At 36.1% G+C, this 26,955-nt stretch overlaps 1 protein-coding gene across 1 annotated transcript in view; it reads right to left on the reverse strand.

The window, feature by feature from the left end:
• The window catches only part of LOC150106849 (uncharacterized), a 99,174-nt gene that overhangs the window by 7,599 nt on the left and 64,620 nt on the right, over positions 1–26,955 (reverse strand). Inside the window, exon 4 of the mRNA XM_090392767.1 lies at positions 24,263–24,484. Coding sequence (XP_090248893.1) covers positions 24,263–24,484 — 222 coding nt within the window. The remainder of the gene's footprint in view (positions 1–24,262; positions 24,485–26,955) is intronic.

Genomic DNA, 26,955 nt, shown 5'->3' on the forward strand with positions numbered 1-26,955 from the left:
CCTACTGAGTGTTCCTGGCAAGATTTATGCCAGTATACTTCAGAAACGGTTGAGAAGAATTGTGCAAGAAAAGCTTGGTGAAAAACAAGCTGGATTCAGGCCAAAAAAAACTGTCAAGATCAGATCTTCACTTTACAACAAATAGTTGAAAAAGCATGGGAATATAACAAGGATCTGTATTTAAGTTTTGTCGATATGGAAAAAGCATATGACAAGGTGCCAAGAGAGAAGCTATTCAATACACTACAGTTATATGGTGTCAATGGGGTATTATATCAAGCAATACTTAGTCCTTATTTGAGTTGCAAGTCAGCAGTTAGAATTGAAGTACAAGAAGATGGTTTAATGTTAATTCTGGCGTGAGACAAGGATGTACATTATCCCCACTATTTTTCATTATCTATATCGATCACATTATGAAGGAATGTGGTATTAAACATGATATCAGAATTAGAGATGTTAATGTCAGCTCTTTGCTTTATGCGGACGATGTTATACTTCTAAATAAATCCACTACAAGTTTGCAAGATTTCCTGATTAAATTGAATAACTGTTGTAATAGATATGGCATGAAGGTCAGCAATAAAAAGACAAAGACGATGAAAATAGGTAGAATCTTTGAAAATGTCAACTGTGTTGTGAACGGAGAACCTGTGGAACAAGTAAAACATTTCAGCTACTTAGGCACGATTTTTAGTGAAGATGGCAAATTAAATATGGAAATAGACAATAGAATCAACAAAGCTGGTATGGTAGGAAGTCCATTGAATAAATTCATATGGAATAAGAGAGAAATTAGTCGGAACACTAAATTAGCTGAATACAAGACAGTGTTCAAACCAGTTTTAACTTATGGATCTGAGAGCTGGGTCAGAAATAAAACACTTGACCAAAGACTAGAGACTGCAGATATGAGGGTCCTGAGAAAGATTAGAGGCGTGAACAGATGGCATCAGTGGCAATATTATATTAAAAACAAGGCTATTAGGAAAGAACTTGGTGAAAAACAAGCTGGATTCAGGTCAAAAAACTGTTCAATCCAGGAATGCATTAGCAGAGCTAATCTCAGGTGGTATGGTCACTTAAACAGAATGGGTGAGGGAAGATTAGCAAAACAAGTGTTCTCTGCCAGGTTGGCAGCAAAACGACCCAGAGGAAGACCAAGATATAGGTGGATTGATACGGTACAAAGTGCCTTAGACGATAGAAATATAAGATCTGATAATGTTGGAGTCTTGACAAGTAACAGACTGATTTGGAGGAAAATTTTAGATAGGAAGTTAGTAATGATGTAAATTTTTCATGTACTACTATCATATCCTATACACCCCTTGAGGGTACATGTTAGGAAGTTCTTTCCTAATATCCTCGTTTTTAATATGATATTGCCATTGATGCCATCTGTTCACGCCTCTAATCTTTCTCAGGACTCTCATATCTCATATCTGCGGTCTCTAGTCTTTGGTCAGTGTTTTACTTTTGACGCAGCTCTCAGATCCACAAGATAAAACTGGTTTGAACAGAGTCTTGTATAGAGATAATTTAGTGTTCCGACTAATTTCTCTCTTATTCCAAATGAATTTATTCAATTGACTTCCCACCATACCAGCTTTGTTGATTCTGTTGTCTGTTTCGATATCATCTTCACTAAAAATCGTGCTATAAGTAGCTGAAATGTTTTACTTGTTCCACAGGTTCCCCATTCACAACACAGTTTACATTTTCAATGATTCTTCCTATTTTCATTGTCTTTGTCTTTTTATTGCTGACCTTCATACCATATCTATTACAACAGTTATTCAATTTAGTAAAGGAATCCTGCAGACTGGTACTGGATTTATTTAGAAGTAAAACATCATTTGCATAAAGCAAAGAGCTGACATTAACATCTCCAATTTTGATATCATGTTTAATATCACTTTCCTTCATAATGTGATCCATATAGATAATGAATAACAGAGGAGATAATGTACATCCTTGTCTCACACCAGATTTAACATTAAACCATCTTCCTGTACTTCCCTCAATTCTAACTGCTGACTTACAACTGAAATAAAGACTAAGTATTGCTTGATATAATGCCTTGGCACCTTGTCATATGCCTTTTCCAAATCGACAAAACTTAAATACAGATCTTTGTTATATTCCCATGCTTTCTCGACTATTTGTCGTAAAGTGAAGATCTGATCCTGACAGCCTCTATTTGGCCTGAATCCAGCTTGTTCTTCTTCACCAAGCTTTTCTTCCACAATTCTTCTCAACTGTTTCTCAAGTATACTTGCATAGATCTTGCCAGGAACACTCAGTAGAGAAATACCTCTGTAATTCTTACATTCCTTTTTACATATGGGTACTATGAGAGCTCTACTCCAATCATCGGGAATTCTTCCCTCTGTTCGTGCGTTCTGAGCTATGCAGTGCAGCCACTGTAAGACTCTTATACCACCATACTTCAGCATTTCTGGTCGAATATCATCTACTCCTGCTGCCTTTCCACATTTCAAGCCTTTGATGGCTTTTTCTACTTCAAGTATGGATATGTATTCCTGACTGCATGCCTGGTCAGTGTTTTTTACCACTGTGCCGTCATCACTGCTTGTTTCATTTAGCAGTTTTTCAAAGTAATTACTTCATACTTCAAAGATATCTTTTTCTCCTGTTTTCATGTCACCTTTATCATCTCTAACTCCTTTTACAGCACTCTTTCCTCCATTCCTAAGCTTCTTCAACAACCTCCAGAATATTTTGCCACCTTCTTGATATTTATTTTCTATATTCTTGCCAAAGTCCTTCCAGGACTTCTGTTTAGCTAGTTTTACACAGTGTTCAGCATTGTTGCATTTGTCTCTGTGTTCTCTAAGAGCACAAGTTGACTTATTTGCCAGGAACTATTGATATGCTTTCTTTTCTTTCACTGCCTCTTTAACTTCCTGTGTCCACTATGGAGTTTTAATTTTTCTATCCTTGCAGACAACCTCACCACATGCCTCTCTGGCAGAATCAATCAATGTTTTCTTCAGAGTTTGCCAATGAATCTCCAAGGCTTGATTCCCGTTCTCAAACTCTTTCATTTTTTCTTAAATAATCTTTGTGTATTTTAGTCTACAGTTCACTTCTGAGAGCTGCTCAAGTTTTATTCGCTTTAAAACTTTCTTACATGTTAATTTTTTTCAATATGAAATTCAATTTTATCCTGCTCAAGACTAAATAGTGATCACATCCAATTTCAAATCCTCTGTACACTCTGGTGTCCTGCACCAGGGAGAAAACATCACTATCAACAATAACATAGTCAATGAGACTTTTCTTATTCCTAGCCTCTTCTCTCCATGTGAATTTGTGCACATTTTTATGTTGGAACATGGTGTTAGTAATAACCAGTCCATATCCTGAGCAGAAATCCAACAGATATTTGCCATTATTATTAGCTTTGCTCTTTTCTCCAAATTTTCCCAAAATATTTTTATGTCTCACAATCATTTCCTACTCTGCTATTTAGATTCCCCAACAAGGACCAACTTTTCATTTTTCATTGTGTCAGTTGCTTTTTCTAAAGCTTCAAAAAATTCCTCCACTACTACCTTAGTAGAACCTTCTGTGGAACCATAGGCACAAATAAGTCTCATTGTCCAGTTCCCCATTCTCATATTTGCCCACATTACTCTACTTGAGACTGACTGCCATTCAAGAAGATTAGCCTCATATTTTGTGTTGAATACTATGGCTACTCCTTTTCCTTGATTGTCATTGCTTGAATATAACATTTTGTACTTATTGCTCAGAAAGATCTCACCAGTTTTGGTCTTTTTTGTTTCAGTCACCCCTATTATGTCGATCTGGTACTTATCTAATTCCTCAGCTAGCTCCATTTCTTTGCCATTCAGGCTTCTTACATTGATAGTACCAATCTTTAACTCTGGTAATGAGTTGGGGTTTGTTTTCAGATTTGTTCCAGTAGGTAGCTGACTTTTCACTGTTCGCCCTGGTTTCCTGGGGAAAACAACAGGGGCCTTGTTTAACCGGGCAACGGCCCAGCTGGCATGAAATTTTGTCATGTCGTACCATCATTTTTTATTTTGGTTTAACCAATTAAGAATACAATTTGGTCGGCTAAATCCCAAATTGCCAGCCCATCCTCGTTCGTTCAGTATCCAAGTAGATACCCAACAGGGTGCACCACGAGAAGGTGAGGATTGGACATTAGGTCAGAAGCCCTGGTTGGTTCTCCGCATTCCTTTAAAGGCTATGTGGAGGTATCCTCTCAGTTATACAGCTTTGACCTTTAAGCACCCCAAGACTAGACTCTAAATCTAATAATTTCCACTTCTTTTGGATTGATTGCTTGTCATAGTTCTATGCAGCACTTTTTTTTTTTTTTTTTTTTTGTGAGAGAGAGAGAGAGATCAAATATTAGAAGTTAAAACAACTGTTTAATTTCATCCCACTTTGCCTACTGGGCTTATTTTATCAAATCTTCAACAAGGATAATAATTTGCATCTATGATGATTTTCAATTATAATAATTTTAATGGCAAAATTAGACAAAACAAAATTATATCTGTAGTTTTTTGTTTTTTTTAATCAAGCTATATTCACATATTTATAACAGTGTTCGGAATCTGAGGAGTGAAAAGTATTTGCCAAGCTTCACAGAAAAAAGTTCAATAGACACTGAATCATGAAATAAAACCTAGAAATTGCAACAATAAAATTAGTTTTATTAAAACAAAAGAACTGCAGTGTAACACGATTTCAATGGAATGTAACTGATGAACGCTTAGTGAGTTGCTAGAATTTATTTTAATGGAAACAGTATAACTTCTTTAGATCTATTCAAAATAGGATATTGGCATCAGTAAACTCAACTAAATTTCATCTATTCCTTCTGCCTTTCCACATCAGAACTCAAACGTGGAAAGGCAGAAGGAATAGATGAAATACCTGCAGAATTCCTGAAACAACTTCAGAAGAAAGGAAGTGAAGAAATAATCAAAATAATAAATTTAATTTATAACAAAAGAGAATTATCAAAAGATTTTATGACCTTAATATTTATACATATACCAAAGAAAAGTAATGCAGTGAACCGCAAGGATTTTAGAACAATAAGCCTCATTTCCCACACATCAAAAATACTTGAGAATCCTAACACAGAGAATTGCATCTAAGGCGGAAGAATTTCTTGAAGATCAGTTTGGTTTCAGGAAGGGTAGGGGAACAAGAGATGCGATGACTTAAGAATAATAAGTGACCATGCAACCTGAGATTAGCTCTACTAACACATTCTTGGATGCTAACGATGTCAAGTTCTTTCCAATATTCTTGTTTTTAATATGATATTACCATTGATGCCATCTGTTCACACCCCTAATCTTTCCCGGAACTAATATCTATGGTCTCTAGTCTTTGGTCCAGTGTTTTATTTCTAACCCACCTCTCAGATTCATAAGTTAAAACTGGTTTGAACATGGTCTTATATACAGCAAATTTAGTGTTTTGAATAATTTCTCTCTTATTCCACATAAAGTGGAATTTATTCAGCTGACTTCCTACCATACAGGATTTGTTGATTATTTCTATATTTAATTTACCATCTTCACTAAAAATTGCACCTAAGTAGCAGAAATATTTTACTTGTTATATAGGCTCTCCATTCATGATGCAGTTGATATTTTCAGTGTTTCTGGCTATTTGCATCATCTTTGTCTTGTTATTGCTGATTTTCATACCAAATCTATTACAACAGTTATTCATTTCAGTCAGGGAATCTTGCACACTTGTACTAGATTTATTTAAAAGTATAACATCATCTGCATAAAGTAAAGATAAACTTCTCTGCTGAGATAAACATCTCCAATTTTGATACCAGTTTCCTTCATAATGTGATCCATATAGATAACGAATAACAGAAGGGATAACATACAGACTTGCCTGGCAGCAGATTTAACTTCAAAACCATCTTCTTGTACTTCCCACACTAACTGCTGATTTACAACTCAAATAAAGACTACGTATTCCTTGATTGTAGTCGTTCTTGTAATTGTAGTGTTCTGAACAGCTTTTCTCTTGGCACTATGTCATATGTTTTTTGCAGATCTATAAAACTTACACACAGATTTGTTATATTTCCATGATTTCTCAACTATTTGTCATAAAGTGAAAATCTGATCCTGACAGCCTCTATTTGGTCTGAATCCAGCTTGTTCTTTACCAAGTTTCCATTCCACAATCCTTCTCAACTGTTTCTCAAGTATACTTGCATAAATCTTATCAAGAACTCAGTAGGGAAATTCCTCTATAATCCTCACAATGTTTTATTTCCCCTTTTTATAAATGGATGCCATGAGAGCTCTATCCAATCATCTGGAATTTAATCCACTCCCCAAGTCTTCTGAACTATACAGTGCAGCCCACTAAGACTTATACCTCCACACTTCAGCATTTCTGGTCAAATATCACTCATGCCACCTTTCTGCATTTCAGACTTTTGGTGGCTTTTTGTACTTCAAGTATGGATAGGCATTCCTGATTGCATGCCTAATCAGTGTTTTTTTACCACTATGATGTCATCCTTGTTTCATTTAACAATTTTTTTAAGTAATTACTCAATACATCAAGGATATCTTTTTCTCCGGTTTTCATGTCACCTTTATCATCTTTAATTCCTGTTACAGCATTCTTTCCTCCATTTCTGAGCTTTTTCAATAGCCTCCAGAATATTGTGCCACCTTCCTGATATTTATTTCTATGTTCTTACCAAAGTCTTCTTATGACTTTTTTTTTTTAGCTAGTTTAACAGTGTTTATCTTTCTTATATTTGACCCTGTATTCTCTAAGAGCACAAGCTGAATTATTCGCCAGGAACTTTCGATATGCCTTCTTCTTTTCCTTCACTGCCTCTAACTTCCTGTGCCCACCATGGAGTCCTGATTTTTCTATCCTTGCAGACATCACCTCTCTGGCTGAATCAGTCAATGTTTTATTCAGGGGTTGCCACTGAATCTCCAAAGTTTGGTTCCTGTTCACAAATTCTTTCATTTTTTATTCCACAATGTTTGTATATTTTAGTCTACAGTTCACATCTGAGAGCTGTAGAACTATTATTCCCTTTAAAACTGTCTTACATGTTCTTCTTTTCAATATGAAATTCAATTTTACCCTACTCAACACTAAATAGCAATCACTTACAATTTCAAATCTTCGGTACACTCTGGTCTCCTGAAACAATGGGAAAACATCACTATCAACAATAACATAGTCAATGAGACTTTACTCATTCCTTGCCATTTCTCTCCATGTGAATTTATGCACATTTTTATTTTTGAACATGGTGTTAGTAATAACCAGGTCCATGTCCTGAGTAGAAATTCCACCAGGTATTTACCATTATTATTAGCTTTGCTCTTTTCTCCAAATTTTTCCAAAATACTTTTGTATGCATAACAATCATTTCCTATTTAGATCCCCAACAATGACCAACTCTTTGGTTTTCATTGTGTTGGTTGCTTTCTCTGAAGTCTCAAAAAATTTCTCCACTTCTACCTTAATAGAACCTTCTGTGGGATCATAGGCACAAATAAGTCTCATTATCCAGTTCTGCATCCTGATATTTGCTCACATCACTACTTGATATTGCCTACCATTAGCCTCATATTTAGTACCGAATACTACAGCTGTTATTCTTTTTCCATGAGTGTTATTGTTATTGCCTGAATATAACATCTTGTATTTATTACTTAGAAAGATCTCAACAATTTTTGTCTTTTTTTGTTTCAGTCACCCCTATGTCGATTCTGGTACTTAACCAATTCTTCTGCTGGTTTCATTTCTTTGGCATTCAGGCTTCTTATGTTGATAGTACTGATCTTGAACTCTGGTGATGTTGATTTGGGGTGTGTTGTTTCTTGATTTTGTTACAGTAGCTGACTTTTTGCTGTTTGCCCTGGTTCCCTGGCAAAACCAACGGGGGGGGGGGGGGAAGCTTAAACCGGGTGATGCCCCTGCCAGCATGAAATTCTGTAATGTTATCCATAATTTTATTTGTGGTTTAAGCCAAAGAATACAATTTTGTTGGCTAAGTCCCAAATTGCCAGTCCATCCTCATTTGTTCAGTATCCAGGTAGATGCCTAATAAGGTGCACCAAGAGAAGGTGAGGAACGGACATTAGGTCAGAAGCCACTGGTTGGTTCTCTGCATTACTTTGAAGGCTCTGTGGAGGTCTCCTCTCAGTTATACAGCTTTGACCCTAAGTCACCCCAATGACTTCACATTTATTGCCTTATTATACCATAATGCAAGGTAGATGCTATGCATTATGGGAAGGGCTACTATCCTGACTGGCTTCGACCCCATTGAGGTCTCATCAGTGGGAGCCAGACCTAGAAGAAACACCAAGGCTGAAGTCATATTTCCGATATACAATTAGTCAAAAGACGTCACATCTTATTACTAAAATACTCTGGATAAGAGCTAGTTGTTGAGTTTTTTCACTTAGTTATACTTTAAGTTAAGGATGCCAAGATATTCTTGGTTTCATCCTTTATCCAAGTGTAAGCAAACAAAGTCTGTGTGTGAAGAAGTCGTGAAGTCACTTCACTATATGACTTCTACATTACTTCAATCGTGGCACCCCCAGGATTTGTTGTATTTGTTGATATGTTGTATATTATAACAAAGAAAAAAAACTTTGTTATAATATACAACATATCAGGTACTACCTGCACTTTATCTGTACTCCATTAAAAAATCAATTACTCTCTCACAATTTATAAATGCATATAAATTTTATACCAAAAGTAAGTTTGCTTAATAAACTAAAAAAATTAACAATTTTCAAAAACATGTCCCATGCAATTAATAAATTAAACAAATCAAACTGCCAAAATTTGATTAACCAGTCCTACAACCAAAGAAAATAGTCCAACACATAAAATAAAACTACCATATATCCAAAATACTTATGAAGATATAAATATCTTTTTATGCACAGACTATTAATTACTTCATCATCATCATCAAATTCCTGCCATGTACCCTCAAGGGGTGTACAGGATATAACAGTACTACATGAAAAAATTACATCATTACTAACTTCCTATCTAAAATTTTCCTCCAAATCAGTCTGTTACTTGTCAAGACTCCAACATTATCAGATCTTATATTTCTATCGTCTAAGGCACTTTGTACCGTATCAATCCACCTATATCTTGGTCTTCCTCTGGGTCGTTTTCCTGCCAACCTGGCAGAGAACACTTGTTTTGCTAATCTTTCCTCTCCCATTCTATTTAAGTGACCATACCATCTGAGATTAGCTCTGCTAACGCATTCCTGGATGCTGACAATGTCAAGTTCTTTCCTAATATCCTCATTTTTAATATGATATTGCCATTGATGCCATCTGTTCACGCCTCTAATCTTTCTCAGGACTCTCATATCTGCGGTCTCTAGTCTTTGGTCAAGTGTTTTACTTCTGACCCAGCTCTCAGATCCATAAGTTAAAATTGGTTTGAACACAGTCTTGTATAGAGCTAATTTAGTGTTCCAACTAATTTCTTTCTTATTCCATATGAATTTATTCAATTGACTTCCCACCATACCAGCTTTGCTGATTCTGTTGTCTATTTCTATATTTAGTTTACCATCTTCAGTAAAAATTGTGCCTAAGTAGCTGAAATGTTTTACTTGTTCCACAGGTTCTCCATTCACAACACAGTTGACATTTTCAATGATTCTGCCTATTTTCATTGTCTTTGTCTTTTTATTGCTGACCTTCATACCATATCTATTACAACAGCTATTCAATTTAGTCAGAGAATCTTGCAGACTTGTAGCGGATTTATTTAGAAGTATAACATCATCCGCATAAAGCAAAGAGCTGACATTAACATCTCCAATTTTGATATCAGGTTTAATACTACATTCCTTCATAATGTGATCCATATAGATAATGAATAACAGAGGGGATAATGTACATCCTTGTCTCACACCAGATTTAACATTAAACCATCTTCCTGTACTTCCTTCAATTATAACTGCTGACTCACAACTCAAATAAAGACTAAGTATTGCTTGATATAATGTCCCATTGACACCATATAACTGCAGCGTATTGAATAGCTTCTCTCTTGGCACCTTGTCATATGCCTTTTCAAAATCGACAAAACTTAAATACAGATCTTTGTTATATTCCCATGCTTTCTCGACTATTTGTCGTAAAGTGAAGATCTGATCCTGACAGCCTCTATTTGGCCTGAATCCAGCTTGTTCTTCACCAAGCTTTTCTTCCACAATTCTTCTCAACCGTTTCTCAAGTATACTTGCATAGATCTTGCCAGGAACACTCAGTAGGGAAATACCTCTGTAATTCTCACATTCAGTTTTATTTCCCTTTTTATATATGGGTACTATGAGAGCTCTACTCCAATCATCGGGAATTCGTCCCTCTGTCAAGGCTTTCTGAACTATGCAGTGCAGCCACTGTAAGACTCTTATACCACCATACTTCAGCATTTCTGGTCGAATATCATCTACTCCTGCTGCCTTTCCACATTTCAAGCCTTTGATGGCTTTTTCTACTTCAAGTATGGATATGTATTCCTGACTGCATGACTGGTCAGTGTTTTTTATCACTGTGCTGTCATCACTGCTTGTTTCATTTAGCAGTTTTTCAAAGTAATTACTCCATACTTCAAGGATATCTTTTTCTCCTGTTTTCATTTCACCTTTATCATCTCTAATTCCTTTTACAGCACTCTTTCCTCCATTCCTAAGCTTCTTCAACAACCTCCAGAATATTTTACCGCCACCTTGATATTTGTTTTCTATATTCTTGCCAAAGTCCTCCCATGACTTTTGTTTAGCTAGTTTTACACACTGTTTAGCTTTCTTACATTTGTCTCTGTATTCTGTAAGAGTAAAAGCCGACTTCTTTGCCAGGAACTTTTGATATGATTTCTTCTTTTCCTTCACTGCCTCTTTAACTTCCTGTGTCCACCAGGGAGTTCTGATTTTTTTATCTTTGCACACAACCTCACCACATGCCTCTCTGGCAGAATCAATCAATGTTTCCTTCAGAGTTTGCCACTGAATCTCCAAGGTTTGATTCCTGCTCTCAAACTCTTTCATTTTCTTTTCAATAATATTTATGTATTTTAGTCTACAGTTTACATCTGAGAGCTGCCCAACTTTTATTCGCTTTAAAACTTTCTTACATGTTATTCTTTTCAATATGAAATTCAATTTTATCCTGCTCAAGACTAAATAGTGATCACTTCCAATTTCAAATCCTCTGTACACTCTGGTGTCCTGCACCAGGGAGAAAACATCACTATCAACAATAACATAGTCAATGAGACTTTTCTTATTCCTAGCCTCTTCTCTCCATGTGAATTTGTGCACATTTTTATGTTGGAACATGGTGTTAGTAATAACCAGTCCATGTCCTGAGCAGAAATCCAACAGATATTTGCCATTATTATTAGCTTTGCTCTTTTCTCCAAATTTTCCCAAAATATTTTTGTATGTCTCACAATCATTTCCTACTCTACTATTTAGATCCCCAACAAGGACCAACTTTTCCTTTTTCATTGTGTCAGTTGCTTTTTCTAAAGCCTCAAAAAATTCCTCCACTTCTACCTTAATAGAACCTTCTGTGGGACCATAGGCACAAATAAGTCTCATTGTCCAGTTCCCCATTCTCATATTTGCCCACATTACTCTACTTGAGACTGACTGCCATTCAAGAAGATTAGCCTCGTATTTTGTGTTGAATACTATGGCTACTCCTTCTTTTCCTTGATTGTTATTGCCTGAATATAACATTTTGTATTTATTGCTCAGAAAGATCTCACCAGTTTTGGTCTTTTTTGTTTCAGTCACCCCTATTATGTCGATCTGGTACTTATCTAATTCCTCAGCTAGCTCCATTTCTTTGCCATTCAGGCTTCTTACGTTGATAGTACCGATCTTTAACTCTGGTGATGTTGAGTTGGGGTTTGTTTTCAGATTTGTTCCAGTAGCTGACTTTTCGCTGTTCGCCCTGGTTCCCTGGCGAAAACAACGGGGGCCTTGTTTAACCGGGCGACGCCCCAGCCGGCATGAAATTTTGTCATGTTGTACCATCATTTTTTATTTTGGTTTAACCAATAAGAATACAATTTGGTCGGCTAAATCCCAAATTGCCAGCCCATCCTCGTTCGTTCAGTATCAAAGTAGATACCCAACAGGGTGCACCACGAGAAGGTGAGGATTGGACATTAGGTCAGAAGCCCTGGTCGGTTCTCCGCATTCCTTTAAAGGCTATGTGGAGGTCTCCTCTCAGTTATACAGCTTTGACCCTTAAGCACCCCTATTAATTACTTTACACTAGTAATTCCAGCTACTGTTAGGTTGGAGCGAAACACAATATTAAAGAAAATTACGTTTCACTCGGACATAACATCGTTATCACTCTCTTAAAATATTTAATGATTTATCAGAAATGTAGAAGCACGTGTATAGAAATTTTACCTTTAGTTTTGTATCTTCTCATTTTGTAATGTGAAATTTCATTATATTTTGGTGTATAGGCTACTTAATCTCAGATATTATGTAAATAACTAACCATTTGCTGGGTGAGAGATAATAACCCAAATGTGAAATGGCAGACTTCAAAACATGTAGTGAGAGTACAGGTACATCTGTTATGTAGCAAGGTGCCCCCCCCCCCCTTTCCACCGTGACGCTACGAAAGTTATGACAGGATTCCGCGAGCGGCACTTAGTGCCATAGATATCAGATGACAAATCAGAAAAGTGTGCACCGTTTAAAAGAAGCAGTAATGCTGCGCTCAAGGCTTTTAGACGTTTTCCTGCTGCTGTATTCTTGTGCCTCGGAAGTCCGGCTGGTATGGAGCCTCCCCGTGGGTTTCCTTTGTTCGAGGAAGTTACGACCAAATGACCAAGGGAACTTACCAGTCGGAAACAAAAGCCCAGCAGATCATGATAGAGGAAGACTACAGAAATCTTCCAATATGAAGTATAGAGAAAATCGTAAAGAGTATCAAGTAAATTGAAGCGGTCAACGTAGGTAGATATCTCACAAGACACTGAAGCGGTTAAAGTAGCATACCAGCAAACTGGTAAGGTGAAAACTTTGTCTTAACTAATGGAATTGAATAAGAAGATTTTATTGTATTATGCTACAAGAGACTCTTTGAACTGTTAAGTAATAGATTTAAGTAAGAAATAGAACATTGTCTCATGAATGTACCTTGAGAGAGAGAGAGATACAAGAGTTCTTAATTAGGACTGAGATATATGTAAATTGATTAGGATTTGTCAGATTGTCAGAGAAGAATGTAAATGGAATTTGATATATATTAAGAATGAAATCTGATCGAGTAGTGATACAATGAGACTAAGTGATAAATTGTTATTAATTAGGTTTCTCAGATAGAAATTTATGAAAGGGATAAATAACTGTATGTAAGAGTGCTAATGCTGTACCAGTTTTATTGAATGATTAACTCAGTGCTTCAAAGTGTATTATATGTATTCTATTTGTAATTAAAATGTTTTGTTTAAATATAAATGTTGTCTTGCCTGTACTTAAATCCTACTGCACTTGCTCATAAAATACAGCGAACCTCCAAAGCTGGGAAAATTAGATATTATCAGGTCATGACTGCAAGTTTAAAATTTATAAATGACAAGAGTGAATGCTGACTGGATTCTAACTCCTTGGTCTTACATGTTTAGTATATCCTAGGATTCAGGGTGGCGCAGCGTTAATAAATAAATTTTCTCTGAATTTGAAAAGGGAGATAGAACCAGTGCTGAGACAAAGAAATAGGCATCCACCATTTGCACTTCTTTGTCTCACAGAACAACAACTTCACTCTCGTCAGGGATTTCGGTCTAAGTAACAAGTATATTGAGATAGAAGTTAAAAGATAAATGATAGTAAAAAGGGTGATAAGAAAGTAATAAGTAGGAATTATTTAATGAGAGATACATTAATGTGATTTATGCTTACAAGAGATAGAAAAGGCCTTAAAACACAAGGGGACGACACAACACTACCCTTTTAAAATCCAAATTTTACCCATAATGCGAATATACATTATTGATGAGGAAATGTGTAAGTGATATACACATTTCCTCGTCATTGCAACTTCAAAGTCAGACACTCTGCTACAGAACATTTTCACAACTTTAATATACCCATTCCCGAATATCTAAGCAATAAAAACAAAAAATAAAACAATAAAAAATCAAATACTGGTAAAACAAATTGTGATTCATTCATTGGAACAGAACCAACATTCCCCAAATCGAAAAAGCTACCATACCTCACCTTCAAAATAACAAAACAATATTAAGAATTTCAGAAACCATAGCTATAAGGTGTGACAGCAATACAATACATGTCCATCGCCCCTAAGTGAAATGATCTCAGAGAAATGGAAGCTCCATTGTATTCAAATAAATTCGAGATTTCCACCAATGAGAAACAACCAAAAAAAATTTGATGCGACCATAAAAGTTAACTTAGCACAAACTTCACCTTCAATTATGTTCTCTCACTCCTCTAAACCAACTTCCAGTCAAAACAATACATGCACCATGACTTTTATATTTTTGATTTTTGTTCATTCTTTATGGAAGTTTATTATGTATTCCTGTATTTCTTTTTTTTTTTTTTTTTTTTTTTTTTTTTTTTTTTTATATATAACCTTCCATATACTTTTATCTTTATTTTATTACCTTCTGGTAAAGACATTTCAGAGTTTTTTTTAAAATTTACTTTAAGGTTTTAAACTGATTGTAAATTATTATCCTTTTAAGAGTTTAATATAAAACATACATAATAAATATATTTGTGTATAAGGAACAGGCACACAACAGTCAATATATGTTCTAATGTCAACAGTGATCTTTCTGACAATTTTTAACTGTTGATATTGTCTTCATTATTAAGAGAACTATGAATGTTTGATATATGGTATTCAAAGAGCTCTATCAAATGGTATGAATAGTCCCAACCAAAGATATAGAGGTACAATGCTATTCTAAGTATTTCTTAAAATTAATCTAAACGACAGGAAGGAATTCATGGAAAATTAGCATCATTTGGAATCCATAGGAAAAAAAAATCTGTTGAGCCATCTATTTCTGTTCTTAATGTGATCATTTGCAAGGGAAAAACTTCATGAAATTATATGCATTAATATATCTACTCTAGTTAAACAGATTAATACTTTTAGAGGTGTTTCCACTGTTCAGTGGTTGTTTTGCAGTCTTTTCTCCACTGTGCAAGTCATTCCAGGAACCTTCTTGCAACCCTCTGGCTCACGTTGCCTTCACAATTCCTCACCAAGTTGAGGCCATCCACTCTGTCTTTCTAGTGGTCACCAATTTACCACTCTTAGGCCATCTTTCCTATGGAATGAACCTTACGAGAACAGGTTGAAGATTTGTGGGTTACAGAAACTGGTCAATAGGAGGAAAAGGGGTGATATGATTGAGACATTCAAATTACTGAGAGGTTTTTACAAGATTAATTCAGAGCAAATTTTTCAGAACAGGTGTGGTGGTGGGAGAACTAGGGTCCATCCATGGAAACTGAGCAAGAGTGCAGTCAGCAAATGTGTTAGAACTAGGTTTTTTACTTGGAGAGTGGTGAAAGAATGGAATAAGCTGCCAGAGTCCGTTGTGGGTGCCATGACTGTGAATGAGTTCAAAGCAAAGTATGATAGATACTTTGCAAATGCTGAAATTTTTAACATGCTTAGGGCCTCCCTCGATGAGTCTAAGGATGCCTTGAAGTTGTCCATAATAATACCACTGTAAAGATAGACATTCCTAGAGTCCATCACATTTTTTTGAAAATTCAATCTCTCAATGATGGTCTCATTTTAAACCCTTTGAAGGCAAGATATACTTCATGATAACCTATCAGCTCTTATATGACTTCTACTTCCCTTTCAATGTCCACCCATCCTTGTCTATACATCACAAATACATCACAACACTCCACTATCATTTGGAGTATCATCTTCTTGGTTTCCTGCTGAATGTCAACTCCACAGTACACCATTCAATTACTTAATAGCATTACAGGCTTGGTTGATATGATCATCTACAACTTTCTCACATGTTCCTAATTTATGAAATAATAGATCCTAAGAATATCTTAAATGATTTTTGTCTTCTTTGTTACTTGTTCCATCCCAACCTGGGGGGGGAATGTGCTTTTCTAGAGATCAGAGTTCTCCAAGAGTAGAATTTAATAAAATTTGATAGTTGGGACATATCGTTCAGCTACGAAACCCTCTTAAGTAATTTCAATCTCAAATCAGACCATCTGTAATATAATAATTATGCAAAACATAATGTCTCTAGTACATCAACCAAATATGGAACAATTTCATAAGCTGTTATACTTTGACACATTGGATTTTTATACAACATAAAATATTAGCCTTCAGCAGAGCTCTCTGAATATTGTAAATCTTTCATAGACATCAATGACATTTTGGATTGTTATGTTGTTGAAAATATCAATAATTCAATTCTGAACAATTTCAAACTATATTTTGAAGTCTGCTAGTGCAATGCATATTTGATCATATGCATAATACAGGAATTTCAGTGTTGTCATGCAAGAGACTGAATCGCTTTATTATTATTATCATCATTATTTGATACCTCCAGGGAGTCCAAGGACTCAAAGGAGGCCACCTGCTTCACATCTCAGTCTCCAACATGCAATCACCAACTGACCACAACAATGCCATCTACCACCACTGGTATTTTCACAGACAATCTCAAACATCCATGGCAGGATTCAAACCTGTAGCCTTTTGGCTGGAGAGGGGATATGCTATCCACTCGGCCAACCAGGTCGGCTTGATGGTAATGATTCTCCTTTCCAGCTATATCTTATTAGCTAGATGATTTGAAATTATAATTCCACTCAGATTTTCACTTTACAACAGATAGTTGAGAAATCATGGAAATATAACATAGATCTGTATTTAAGTTTTGTAGATTGTCATATGCCAAAGAAAAAGGCATATGACAAGGTGTCAAAAGAGAAGCTATTCATTATACTACAGTTATATGGTGTTAATGGGACATTATATCAAGCAATACTGAGTCTTTATTTGAGTTGTAAGTCAGCAGTTAGAATTGAAGGAAGTACAGGAAGGTAGTTTAATGTTAAATCTGGTATCAGAGAAGGATGTACATTATCGCCTCTGTTATTCATTACCTATATGGATCACATTATGAAGGAAAGTGGTATTAAACCTGATATCAAAATTGGGAGGTGTTAATCTCAGCTCTTTGCTTTATGCAGATGATGCTATACTTCTAAATAAATCTGCTACAAGTCTGCAAGATTCAATGACTCAAATGAATAACTTGTAATAGATATGGTATGAAGGTTAGCATTAAAAAAGGAAGACAATGAAAATAGGCAGAAACATTGAAAATATCAACTGCATTGTGAATGGAGAACCTATAGAACAAGTAAAGCATTTCTGCTACTTAGGCACGATTTTTAATGAAGATAGTAAATTAAATATGGAAATAGACAACAGAATTAACTGAATAAATTTATATGGAATAAGAGAGAAATTAGCCAAAACACTAAATTAGCTGCATACAAGACAATGTTCAAACCAGTTTTAACTTATGGATCTGAGAGTTGGGTTAGAAGTAAAACACCAAAGACTAGAGACTGCAGATATGACAGTCCTGAGAAAGATTAGGGACATGAACAGATGGCATCAATGGCAATATCATATTGAAACGAGGATATTAGGTAAGAACTTGATATTGTCAGCATCCAGGAATGCATTAGCAGAGCTAATATATCAGGTGTTATGGTCACTTAAACAGAATGGGAGAGGAAAGATTAGCCAAACAAATGTTTTTGGCCAGGATGGCAGGAAAAGACCTACAGGAAGACCAAGATATAGGTGTATTAAAAGAAGACAAATATAAGACCTGATAATATTGGAATCTTTACAGGTAACAGACTGATTTGGAGGAAAATTGTAGATATGAAGTTAGTAATGATGTAAATTTTTCATGTAGTACTATCATATCCTGTACACCCCTTAAGGTATATATCAGGAATTTGATGATTAATTTCTCTAAGAGTGGATGGAATTTAATGAAATCTAGGATTTAAGATCAATATTAAATATTTAGTGTATCAATTCTATCAGGCCACTGAAATTATGTAAAATAAAAGTATGTATATAGTACAGCTGTTTTGATAATGAGAAACTAAATATTCAAGAATTCCGTTATAACATGCAATGCTTTATGACTTTTTACAATTACTTATTTGTTATTAGCAAAATGATTCAAACTAATTGTAAAAATTCCACATTTAGCTAGGTGGAATTTAATAAATATTTGACAAGTTGTTTCAAAAGGACACCTTGGTGGAACCAAGAAGTCCAAAAAACTATCCGGGCAAAAAAGGAGTCCTACCTAACATGGACTAGGGTCAGGTCACCTGAGATGCGTTTGCGGTATGCTGAGGCACAAAAAGCTGCTGCTGAGACAGTAAAGACAGCAAAGCAGAAGGCTTGGGAATCCTTTGGAGAAAGATTACACTCATTCTATGCAAATGCAAACAAAGTATTCTGGCAGACCATCCGCCGCTTTCGAGGGAGGAAATCGTGCACAGCAAGGGCAATTAAGGCCTCTGATGGTGCACTTTTAACAACCGAGAAGGATATCCTCCACAGATGGAGAGAATACTTTGAGAGCCTTCTTAACCCGGGTGGCTCAGCAGTTGTGTACATAGAAGAGGTGCAGATCGGGGCCAATGACTAGTCTCACAGCAGAAGAGGTCCATTTAGCAATAAAATCGCTAAAATCGGGCAAGGCTGCTGGTGATGATGAAATTCGGCCCGAAATGCTAAAAGCCTTAAATCGAGACTGTGTTCTCTGGCTGACTCGAGTGTGTCAGGCTGCTTGGATATCTGGGTGAGCACCAAAGCAATGGCAGACAGGCATAATGATACCAGTCTTTAAGAAGGGAGACCAGAAGGATTGCAGTAACTATTGTGGCATCTCTCTGCTCAGCTTTCCTGGGAAAGTGCTTGGAAAGACGGTGCAGGAGCATAGTGGAGTCAAAGTTCCAGGAAGAACAATGTGGCTTTCATCCTGGTAGAAGCACAACTGATGAAATCTTCACTTTAAGGCAAGTCTTTGAGAAATCTTGGGAATATGCCAAGAATGTCTACACATGTTTTGTGGACTTGGAGAAAGCATATGACTGGGTTCCTCGGGATAAGCTTTGGCAGGTAGTACAGGAGTATGGAGTGGATGGCCAACTATTAGCTGCCATTAAGTCCCTGTATGAATGCCCAGAGTTTTGTGTCAGGGTAAACAGCACAAAGTCTGAACCTTTCACAGTCTCTGTTGGCCTCTGCCAAGGGAGTGTTCTTTCACCCCCTCCTTTTCATAATATTTATGGACTGGATTGATAGGCACAGCCGAGGCAGTGAGTGTGTCAGAATTGGAAGATGTAGCATTGGACGTCTGCTTTTTGCAGATGACCTAGTTCTGCTCAACTCTTCCACAGATGACCTCCACCAGACCCTGATAGGTTTGTAGCTGTTTGTGCAGACGCCAAAATGAAGATCAGTGTGGCCAAAACTGAAACATTTGTGGTCTCAAGACAACCATCCCTGTGCACTTTAAATGTAAGTGGAGTCCCAATGAGATACTTGAATTGGCTTAGCAAGCTCAATATTGTGGGAGCTTGGCCGTTCGGTAGTATTGAAGCGGGAGTTAAGCCAGAAGCTGGCTGTCTTCAATACAGTCTATGTCCCCATCCTCACCTATGGTCATGAGGGTTGGGTAATGACTGAATGTGGACACGAATCCAAGCGGCTGAAATGAGGTTCCTTCGAGGGGTTGCGGGGCTGACAAGACTCGACAGAGTCAGAAGCTCTGCAATTCGGGAAACCCTCAATACTCAACCGCTGCTTCTCCATGTTGAGAGATCACAGTTATGTTGGTACGGGCACCTGGTCAGAATGCCACAAGAGAGGCTCCGTCAGCAGGCCCTCTTTGCCAAGCCAGAGGGTGGGAGGCCACGTGGAAGGCCAAGGACTCGCTGGATAGATTATAACCAAAACCTTGGGTATTCCACCAGAACACCCGAGCTTGGTAGCAGAGGATCGTGACCACTGGAAGTTCCTCTTGCAGCTGTTGCCCCCACAACCCAATTAGGAAAGGTGGGCCTTGAGGATGTATGTATGTAAGTTGTTTCAGTTTCCATTTCAAATGGACTATTTGTGAAAAAAAAATTATATATCAACAATATATAAACCAAAAATAGTTTGAGGTTCTATAAACCACATCACTTTTGATACTTGGATTTTTTTTTTTTTTTTTTTTTTTTAAACAAAAGTACCTTTTTGTAGAGCTCTCACATATGATGAAAATATTGAAGATTATATAAAAATTGGACTCTGAAGAACACACAAAATTAAACTTTAGAGCACACTTTAGAATTATTTTTGTCACAATTCCACCAAACCACATCCAAACTGACACCAGTTTTGTATTTTCCATCATGTTTTCACTCAGTAAAATATTAGAAACAATCCCATGATAAACAGAATCCACATGTCTAATGACATACGAAACAAGCAAAACAGGCAGCAGACCTATTCCTGGAGATAGTATGAACATTTAAGAATATAACAAATGAACAAAAGATAACGACTTCTGTGATTTCAAATGGAAAGGAATGGCAGTGAAGTAAACAGGCCAGTAAAAGTATCTAGTAAATGCTACTAATGGATGGCCACATGCAACAGTATCCTGAGTATACACAGAATAGTGTGATGAAGACAAAATATCAAACTAATGTTGCTAGTAACAGCCGACTAATGAGGGAAATAGATGACCTACAGTTATTCAAATAACTACACAGAACAACCAAGGATGGTATCTGAATATACAATTCAGATGCCCTGAATTAGATAACCATGACTATGAAAGGCACCATGCCCATCCAACAAAAACAAGCAGCTATGGGTAAGCTAGGCAGAGAAGAATCAGCACTTAACACTAACAATTAAAAAAAGGCTGAATGGAGTGATTATAATTATTTATGGTGCTTTTTATTTCATACAAAAAAAATAAAGGAATAGCGAAAACAACAAAAAACATGAATTTAAGGAACTATCACGCTCTATAACAATGCAAAGCAGTGGATGATGGAGGGGATGGGGGAAGGCATGTTTTCCTGTCAGATTATTGCTATAACAAATCCTCAGGAATCAGAGAACATGTGTTACAACTGTACACTATAGTGAATTTAGGATAAAAAGATTGATCCCTTTGTGGGAAAAAATTAACATTGATGACAAACGATTGGCAGGAACACAAAACATGAAAAGTACAAATGCAAACAAATAATGGAAGGCATAAGAAAGAAAGAACTAGATGAGTAAGAAATTTAAAAAAATGAAATCTGTGCTGCCATTAAAACCAAATGCAATCTGAAACTCCAGCAATCAGTCAACTTTACAATCGGTGATCCCCAATTACAAGGAGGGAGAGGGCATAAGTGATGAACATTAGTTTGCATTAGTCAGAACTAAGGGGGAGGAGAAGAGCAATTGGCTCAATTAATGTGAACAAGTCAACTTCCTAACTGGGTAGAGATCCAATGATGGATAACTGGCCTAAGTTGATACTGTTCTCTTAGAACTTTAAAGAAATATGGCAAAAAACAAAATATATATTTTTAATTCAAAGTTGAATTAAGTTATGAAGTTTGTGTTGATAATGGCTCATTGCATTTCAAAGATTCTTCAATCTACAAGGTAAAACTACAGCAACACCCCACCTTAGGACACTTTGCTTTACGGCCATCTGCCCAAAGTAGGTATGATTAAAATATTACATTACTGAATTGAAATCCAATAAGATGAAGATCAGCAAAATTAAGTCTGAGACTGACTGACTTCTGCAACTATTACAACAAAAAAGCACTTTATCACATTATTTTGAACCCCCTCCCCCCAGTCAGATCCTGATTTATAAAAGTCATGGTAATTCTTTTAATTGATACTATATCAAACCTGGGTGCAAAATATTTCATAAACATGCCCACTATAAGTCACTTTCATGCCAATCAAAAAAACTAGTCATTGTCATGTTCTCTAACAATGCTATGTCCTTAGGTAATCTCACAGTGTATGACATGAAACCACTACACTGCTTAGTGGAAGCTTGAAATGGCTTTTTCAAGCCACTTCAAGCTTCCACTAAGCAGAGTAATAGTTTCACTTCAAATCTCATTATCCAACCTCAGCCCAAACATGGCACCAATGTTAATATTAAGTGCCTCCATAGTGCAACTGAAAGAATGGTAGAACGTAATGTCCTTCAATTGGAAAATACTCCAGAGTGAAATTCTCGTGATGATGAGAAGAATCTTTCTATGAGCTTTTTCAATTGAAGGTAAGTTAGTCAAAATATGGAAGTAGCAGGACTTTTTCCTATAAAGAAATTTGTTTTATAATATAATATAAGTGTGTGTGTGTGTGTGTGTGTGTGTGTGTAAATCAACAAGAGAACACATGCAATTTACAGACAAAAAGGATACTATTGTGGGTGGTAGATGGCACTGTGTAGGTGATGTGCTACTGTGTGTACCTGGAGTGGAGGATTAAATGGTGGAGAAGACGAGTTGTGTGCAGTGGAGCCAAGTGCCATTCCATGCAAGCCTGTGGAGGTGTCATGTAATATTATAGGTTAGCCTTTTGAGGAATGCAAATCACAAACATAATATTAAAAAATATCTTGAGCATATACAATAACTGCAACTGAAGGAAAACTGGTCAGCCAGTAGAAATTCATACTCTAAAACATGTCAAATGATATTTCAATGTTGACAGGTCTCATAACAATAAGAAAAAAAATCTACCAAACTTATCACATGCTAAAGAAGAAATACATTTATTTAGTTCAGTTACTGTTTATCAATTTTGTTTTCCTTAATTTTTAATATTGTTCTATGAACATTAACCCTGATGATGTCATAAAAATATGACAAAGCAGGTAGACAATCATTCCTTTAACATGGTGATCAGCATTCATTTCAGACAAATTATGGAGACTACAACCATGCTAGAAATAATTACTTTAATTTCCCAACATTCCAATCTGGAATGTTGGGAAGTTAAAGTAATTAATTTCCTAACATTCCAGAGGTCATTATCTGGAGTACATACACACACAGAAATAAGCTACATTACATTTCAAATAGTATGCCAAAAGAGAAAATAATTCGATCAAAGGTTATTCTACTGGCCTGACCTCTAGTGGGGAAAAAATTAGAAAGCCATATTCTATTTTTAACATCAGAGAACAAATTCATACTCAAAAGCTTCCATATAAAAGTTAACAATGGGAGGGGGGGGGGAATAACTGTGAGCCCCATAAGTAGATGCTGTTAATCTCAGACAACAGCATCTATCAACTTGTTAACTATAACCCAACTAATCAGATAAAAAAAACAAACAGAAAAATTACTTAAAATCAGTCGCCTCTTGGCCAACGATATAGTTAAAAAAACTACATCCATACTATGCTTGTTCCCTGAGAATTTACAGTTTACCCAAGATTCATAAGTAGAATGTACTGCTCAAGCTGATAGTTGAAGATAAAGACAACCACAATTATCATCTAGCCAAGAAACTAGTGTAAACTCAAGGAGTTGGTAGGTCATTTACCCCCTCCTATATTAAAAACTCAACACTTTGCAAACAAAATTAAAGATATCACACTGGAAAAAAGTAATTTATTAGTCAGTTTTTGACATCTCTGCCCTTTTCACAAATGTAGTTTTTTTCCCTCCCAATAGAGGTCAGGCCAGTAGAATAACCATTGATCAAATCATGGTCTCTTTGGCATACTGTTTGAAATGTAAATATAGATTGTCTCTGTACGTATGTATTTGTATATTACAGATGATGGCCTTATTATGAAGACTGAAATGTCAGGAAATTAAAGTAATTATTTTTAACATGGCTGTAGTCTTCATAATTTGTCTGAAATGAATGTAGACATAACATATTATACAAGAAACTTGTTTGTTTTTTTTTTAAAGATTATTTTAAATCATATCTCACAACAGCCTTACATAATTTCCACAGGAGTGACATGTGTTGTAGAGATTGCGAGGTGCTTAATCATTAACACAATAAGAAAAATAGATTCAAGTTCTTACCAGAAGCATCAGGCATGTTTACATCAGTATTATATCCTTTGATTACCAACAAAGATATGATATCTTTTGAAACAGATTCAATCTCTGGATTTGGAAAAACAGCATAATGAAGAGGTGAGTAACCTGAATAATTAGGATGATTCACATCAGAACCATGGTTAAGAAGTTCAGCTACACATTCTACCATACCATGTTTAACAGCAAAATGCAGAGGAGTATCACCTGAAACAAAAAAAATATAAGCAAGTATAAATGACATAACTGGAACAATACAGAAAGCAATAACAAGCTTATACTTAAGTTGCAAGGGAATCGATTAGGATCGAAACTAGATAACTAGGAGATTGAGTAACCTATAAGTAATATAGAAAACTGACAAGCACTTCTGAACAATGTCCAATACTATTCCCCATGGTGTATCCAATAAGAAGGTATTTGCTTGTATGCTGAATGAATAAGGATGGGTTGACACTTTAGGATTTAGCTGGTTAAAATGAATACTGTATTGGCTGAAACAAGCTGTTACACAAGATACTTCCAGTCTATCAGAAATCAGGATGAATAGTGAATGTCTGCTAATGAAACTTAACAGAACTGTTGGTGGGCATTAGCAATGCAAAAGAGGTAGAGCTAGCAGAGGAATTAGAGAAAATCATGTTGGCATAAATGGTATTGGCAAGATGAAGTCTATAAAATAGGAAAAATCCTTCCGTTTTATTCTTCTTTTCCTTGATTCCCATTTGTCCAGTAACGGGGATCACAAAAAGGAGGGAGCAGTTGAATTAGTCAACAGCAAAGTGAAGATAAACTTCTTGAAATGAAGTATGGTGATGTAGGTAAATTTCAAAGTGGAAAAATTGATAACATTGTTATTTTCAATTTAGTTATTAGTACAGAAGTACCAGTCATCATAAAGAGCAACTGACAAAGAAATGCTTGGTTATTATAAGGAATTGGGTTTCAATTCACAAAATATAAACACATATGAGGAAATACTGATGAGTTTCACCACCAAGACAGGTAGCTTCTTCAGGGTAAATAATGATACATGTTGACTACTGTGCAGAGATTGTCACCTGGATTTCTTGATGATCTGGAGGTGGTAGAGAGGAATCAGAGACAAGTGAACAAGTTGATGACAGGTCTGAGGATAGATTCATAAAGGTGATGCAAGTATCTTACAGGATGATTTAAATAAATTAGAAGTACAAGCAAAGGACAATGGTTGTCAACTCAATGTTGACAAATGTAAGGTAATAAATACACTTCAGAATGAAAAGATCACACACTTCATATCATATTGATGGTACTCATTTACAAGAAATTGAGGATGCTAGTATCTGAAATTCAGAGGAAATATTGCAAGAGTTGGCAGAATAGCTCAGAGGATTACTTAGATGCTGAACAGCACACTGACGAATAGAGATAGGGAGGTTATTATTCCTCTTTAAGATTATGGCTTGGCCACATGTTGACTACTGCACACAGATTTGGTCACCTACATTGCTTGGGGATCAGGAAGTGGTGGAGAGGATTCAGAGATGAATGACCAAGCTGGTGACAAGTTTGTGGGTAGTTCCCTATGAGGATAGACAAAGTGTATAGGTTGCAGAGTTTAAAGAGAGGAGATAAGTTACTAAAAAGAGTTTTATAAGACTGACACAGAAAAAAAATTTAATACATGGGAAGTAGGGGAGAAATAAGGGATTATACTTGGAAGATTGTGCTAAATATCCAGCAAGAAAGAAAGTTTCTTCGAGATATAGCAGAGAGATCTGGTGTCATTCCATACCACAATGTGTGCGTTGGAAGTGTGTTAAGGCAGCGCTTTGATTTTTCTTCTTATAAGCCGCATTGCTAAAATATTCATTTTTTATTTCAAAACTTTTAATTCTGACCTACATAGGAAAGACCATATAAACAAGGAATTCTGCATACCCTTTGATGTTTGTATACGGGGCGACTGTCCTTTGGAGAATGAAGAAGGATGTGTATGGTAAAAATACGTTTAAAGGCTACTTTGGTGGTATATTTAAGGAAGTCAGTAATTTTAATGGATGGGCCACTGATGTAAGGGATGGAAATGGAGTGTTTAAAGAACCTCAAGATTTGGCAATGGAAGCAAACTGAACATAGTATTATTGGATGGTTCCTCTTGAATACACATTGAGCATGAACTTGTTAAGTAGAAATTAGTCTCTTTTTCTGCCTATCCTCACCTTTGAAATATACCAAATGTTTAAGGTGTCTAATGCAAATTATTCCAAGACTGTTGTAAATTACCGACCGATTAGCATATCAGGAATCATTGTCAAGGTCTTAGAGAAATTAGTCAAGAAAAGAATACAGGATTGGATAGATGAAAATGGGATATTGTATGGGGGACAACATGGTTTTGTGAAGGGTAGATCATGCCTCAGTAACTTGCTCTCGTTTTATAACACAGTGACGGCTGAACTGGATAGGGGTAATGGGTTTACAGTGATACTACAGAACCTTGCCAAGGCCTTTGACAGAATACCACATGGAACCCTAATCAGTAAACTGGAGCAGATGGGGATAGATATAAGGTTGGTGAGATGGATAGGAGGGTGGTTGAAGCAGAGATACCAGAAAGTGGTTTATGCAGGAGTGGAGTCTAAAAGACGGCTTGTGACTAGTGGTGTGCTGCAGGGCTCTGTTCTTGGACCACT

This window comes from Typopeltis vanoorti, chromosome 5, assembly GCF_054136105.1.
Source record: "Typopeltis vanoorti isolate ZY-2024b chromosome 5, IOZ_Tvanoo_1.0, whole genome shotgun sequence".
Classification (NCBI taxonomy): Eukaryota; Metazoa; Arthropoda; class Arachnida; order Uropygi; family Thelyphonidae; genus Typopeltis; species Typopeltis vanoorti.